General features: G+C 30.6%; 1 protein-coding gene across 1 annotated transcript in view; it reads left to right on the forward strand.

Annotated features, from left to right (window-relative positions):
- The first annotated feature begins 3,889 nt into the window (after nucleotides 1–3,889).
- LOC106682718 (calcium-activated chloride channel regulator 1) overlaps nucleotides 3,890–4,588 on the forward strand; it is a 102,058-nt gene continuing 101,359 nt past the window's right edge. Inside the window, exon 1 of the mRNA XM_014423730.3 lies at nucleotides 3,890–4,158. Within this exon, the coding sequence (XP_014279216.1) occupies nucleotides 4,003–4,158 (156 nt within the window). The 5' untranslated portion in view covers nucleotides 3,890–4,002. The remainder of the gene's footprint in view (nucleotides 4,159–4,588) is intronic.

Here is a 4,588-nt window from a genome sequence, read left to right on the forward strand (position 1 = left end):
AAGTGAGCTCCTGTAGTCTCATAATGTCCTGTTAGAATTTAATTAAAAGAAAAGGCTGTACAATTCTAATTACTCTTAAGCTACAAGAGGGAATGTATGATTATTCGTTTATTTAACACATTAATGTATTAAATTAATACATTCTTAATGCTATTAAATTTTAGTACATTATTTAATTTCAAGTAGCCTCACTTGCTTACCCAGTTTAAGGCTCACTATTGAATATAATAATTCAAAATCAATACCTGATAACAGAAATAACCCGCGGGACCTTTCATGACAGCTTAATGCCAGAGCAAACCGTACATTTACGTTCGTGTTCACATTCGGTCAGAAGAACTTGCGAGCAAGAGACCAACTGACATACAAGATTAATCCATCATTATGTCCTGACAGTAACGCCCAAATCAATAGACGAACAGCGTAATGTAAGGATGACAGTAACAAATATGGAAGCATAAAATTTACATACAACCAACGGAAAAGACCACTTATAAACAATAGGAAAAAATAGAAATAGTCTTATTTTGCCATTATTCTTAAAGACAAAATATACCCTTATATTTAGTCTATCGTAAAATATATGTATTCATTTAAGCGAATATAATTTTTACTTGCCTGATATCGACCTTTTTTTACCATTTATCCTTATTATAATAAAACTAGATAATTATAATGCATATAAATACATGTTATAAGATTGTATATATTCTTTAGAATGAAACTAAATATCGTATATAATAATAATAATATATAATCTAGAAAATAAAAATTGAGGAATGGAAATAATTAATACAAGCAGTAAAAAACACAACTGCTACTAAAATAATAATTTAAAAAAAATAGTATTTAATTTCTCCGATTTCAATTTCAGGCGCTTTTCAAATATTTCTCGATTTAACTATCTTAAAGTCTCCTCTTCCCGTTTTAACCAAATATTTCAAAAGTGATATAGGACCATCGGTCACTGGGGGCCTTAGTGGGGCGGGTCCGGCAGGGAAGGATATACTTAATAAATAAATATATAATTGACATCTACTACGTAAAAATAATTGAATAAATACATGTAATCATACAATAAGTGTATTCAAATGTATGTTTTATTGTGCATCATAATATTGTAGTATTTCAATTTATCTAAGAACTTTTATATAATTTTAAAAATCAATTGTAAAAAAAAATTCACTTTAAATAAACAAAACATTGCTGAGTAAGTAAAGATTCTTACAAGCCGAAGTTTTGGCCAAAATATGTAGGCCATAATTCTAATGACTAAATAGATCAGAAAGATGTATCCCAAAAGTTAACAAAACCTAAAGTAAAAAAATAAATTAATAGTATACAAGAAATTAAGCAACGAATTATGATGAAAATATTTAATATTTACAATAGATATTATGAGAGAAAACAAATATATATTAAGAGAGAATGATAATTTATATAGCTATACACATTAACATTTTCTTATTGTATCGTATGGTTCTAATAATTATCTTTATCATGATTCGTAAATTCTGGATATATTTATTTTATTTCATGTAATGTTTAAAAGAATATAATATCAAATCGTTCTGATATTTTTATATTATATTTATTATGCAATGAACCATCCGTCATTTCTGTATTTTGAAAGCATTTTTTGTCCGGTAATATATTTATATGAACTCAATAAAAACATTCGCTGTTATAGTTTGAATCAATTCTATTCTGGAATATTTTTATTTTTTCTTACAATACTTTCATTCTGCAGCACTGGTTTTTCCACATGCCTTGGTTTTCCCGATAATTACTCAGTCAACAGTGTAGGTAGGAATTAGTGTACCAAATGAAAAGGTCGATAACTTTCTAAAAGAGATATTTTGAGAATTATCTGAGTGTGAACTGGCCGTAAAGTTTCCTTTGGGACATAACTATAATAGACTTCTCATCAGATTCGTAAAAAGGTATACAGACTTGTTTGTTTGTAGTTTTTGAGAAAAAAATATTAGTAGAGAGTTAAAAGATTATATGGGTTTTAATAAATTACGTGATGAGTAAATTAAGACGTTTTAGGAACTAAAAAATAATAAAAAAAGAGCATTTAACAATGGAACACTCGGCAAAGAATTAATCTATAAAACAAAAACAAATTTTTAAACTTTGTACTATCAAAGACATAAGGCGTCAAATAAATTTTTTTCTTTAATTTTTTAAAAATCGTCACTTGAAAAAAAAAGCCAATCTAAGGGAAGTAATATATTTTAAATACAGTACATAAGTAATTCTTTCAGTAATATGGTTTCAAAAGTTGAAAATCTGTCAAAATTGATGTTGAATTTGAGGTGGATTCACGGATGTCATTAATAGAAGGGTAGGTAAGGTGCATCCATCATTCAATAATAAGAAATGTACTTCAAACTGTGAAAATGGTGGTAAAACATTGTTAAATGAGAAACTTACAATAGCTGGTATTTTGAAGTCCTTATACTACTAAAACTGGTGGTTTACAACCATACAAATTTACGACAGAATTATAACTTGATGGTACACATTCATGGCATAATTTAATATTCTTTAGTTTGTTTTATTATAACTTTTTATCAGGACTCACTGTTTGAGGCTTAGAGGAGATAAACCGAAGATCTATTCCAATGAAAATTTATAATTCGTTATTTTATCAAAATTATTAGTTGCTGAGTAAACATTTTAGGACAACGAGAAATGCGTTTCCGTGTTGTTTGGATTTATAAGTAGTATTATATATCAGTTTGGCAAAACTTACAAACTTGGTTTTTTGCTTTACGACGGTTTTCTGTAAGTAATATTTTAATCTTCAGAGATATTTTATTCGACGCATAGTTTAATGATGTTTAATTTCTTATGAAGAACAGCACCTTTGGTTTTCGAAAACAAAATATAAATATTCGAACCGAAAAAAGATGAGTTAAGGGGAGAATTTAGAAGACTACACATGCCCGAATTGAAGGAATATAATTCAGGTCATATTATGCGGCGAATAAGAAGGGCGTACCTGCACTGTACTGGTTGTGGGACTTGGTAACAAACAAATCCCTATTTATTTGTTTATTTTTTAGGTGCCGTATACAACTACACTGTTAGAGGCACTAATTTATATTGGAGGTTTTTCTTTTATTTATTTCGGATTAACCGGCGATGTCTCGGTGGGAAACAGGACAGATAACCAAGGTTCTACTGTTCGATCTTCGTGATATTAGTAATTTCCCACATTTTGTCTGTGTATTGCTCCTATAATTTTAAAAAGTTATATTCTACAGTTTGTCGAAATATTTCCATCTTTATATCGGCGATTCGGAGAATTTTTCACAAAATTTCGACTTCTACTTTTAGTAAAAAAAAAAAATCTAACACCTCCAAGTTAGAATCCCTAAAATGTTAATAAACTCTGAACCGACAGGTAAATCTATGAGGGATAGACCGAAACGTATATGAAAAGATTGCGTTAACTCCGATTTGATAGATTTGGAGTTGGAGGGGCGCAACTAGAGAGACGTATGTAGAAATCGATTGGTGGTATCGGCATAGTACGCAGGAAAAAAAAAAGTGAAAACTACTTTATTGATTAGGAAAGAAAATAGTGTTTTAGAGATGCGTTTCATATGCCAGAAACTATTTTTTTAAATTATTTGGATATGTTTATTCAATGGGCTAGATTTTATGCATCGATCTCCAGCAATATTTGCATTTATTCATAATATTATAATTAATAGTAAATATATTATGAATAATTAGTGCTCTGGTTACCATAGTAATAGGTGAACTATGACAGAGTGAAGGCTGGTCGGGTGCAGCACATCCCCTAGCGTAGAGGGTGGGGGTGAGACAACAGGTGGAGTGGTGGGGGCGCTGTTCAGGACGACCCGTCAGTCCGTAACCGTCTTTCAGTCAGGCAGTACCTGCACAGTGCTCAGAGCAACATCGATTTTCGTACTATCGAGATAGTTCGTTGTCATGCCAAAGTGATACCGCATACTGTCGAGCATCATGTCGTACTGTGCTTTACTCTGTTTAACCATCTTACTCATCGCCCGGCCCTACTTGGCACTCGAATACTCCGAAGGGACTTACCGCGGAATTACTGTTGCCATAGACCCTCAAGTGCCGAAGGATAACTGCCAAGCAGTCCTAAACAACTTGGAGGTAAGTTAGATTTTTTTTTTACTAAAAGTAGAAGTCAAATTCTCCGAATCGCCGATATAAAGTTGGAAACATTTCGACAAACTGTGGAATATAACTAAATTTTATATGGAATATAACTAAATTTAAAAATTATAGGAGCAATATAAAGACTCGCGATCATTGTGAGAAATTACTAATATCACGAAGATCGAACAGTACAACTCTGGTTATCTGTCCTGTTTCCCACCGGGACATCGCCGGGTAATCCAAAATAAATAAAAGAAAAACCTCCAATATAAATCTCATCCAATATATCTCATGTATAAGGTAAAAATTAAAATCAAATACAAATATGATAGATGATACGAATATTAAATGATGAAGTTGAATTTATTAAAATAATCTAATAAAAATATTTAATTACAAATATATGTTTTAGATATAATTCAAG

Source organism: Halyomorpha halys, unplaced genomic scaffold (genome assembly GCF_000696795.3).
Source record: "Halyomorpha halys isolate HHAL.00 unplaced genomic scaffold, Hhal_1.1 Scaffold436.1, whole genome shotgun sequence".
NCBI lineage: Eukaryota > Metazoa > Arthropoda > Insecta > Hemiptera > Pentatomidae > Halyomorpha > Halyomorpha halys.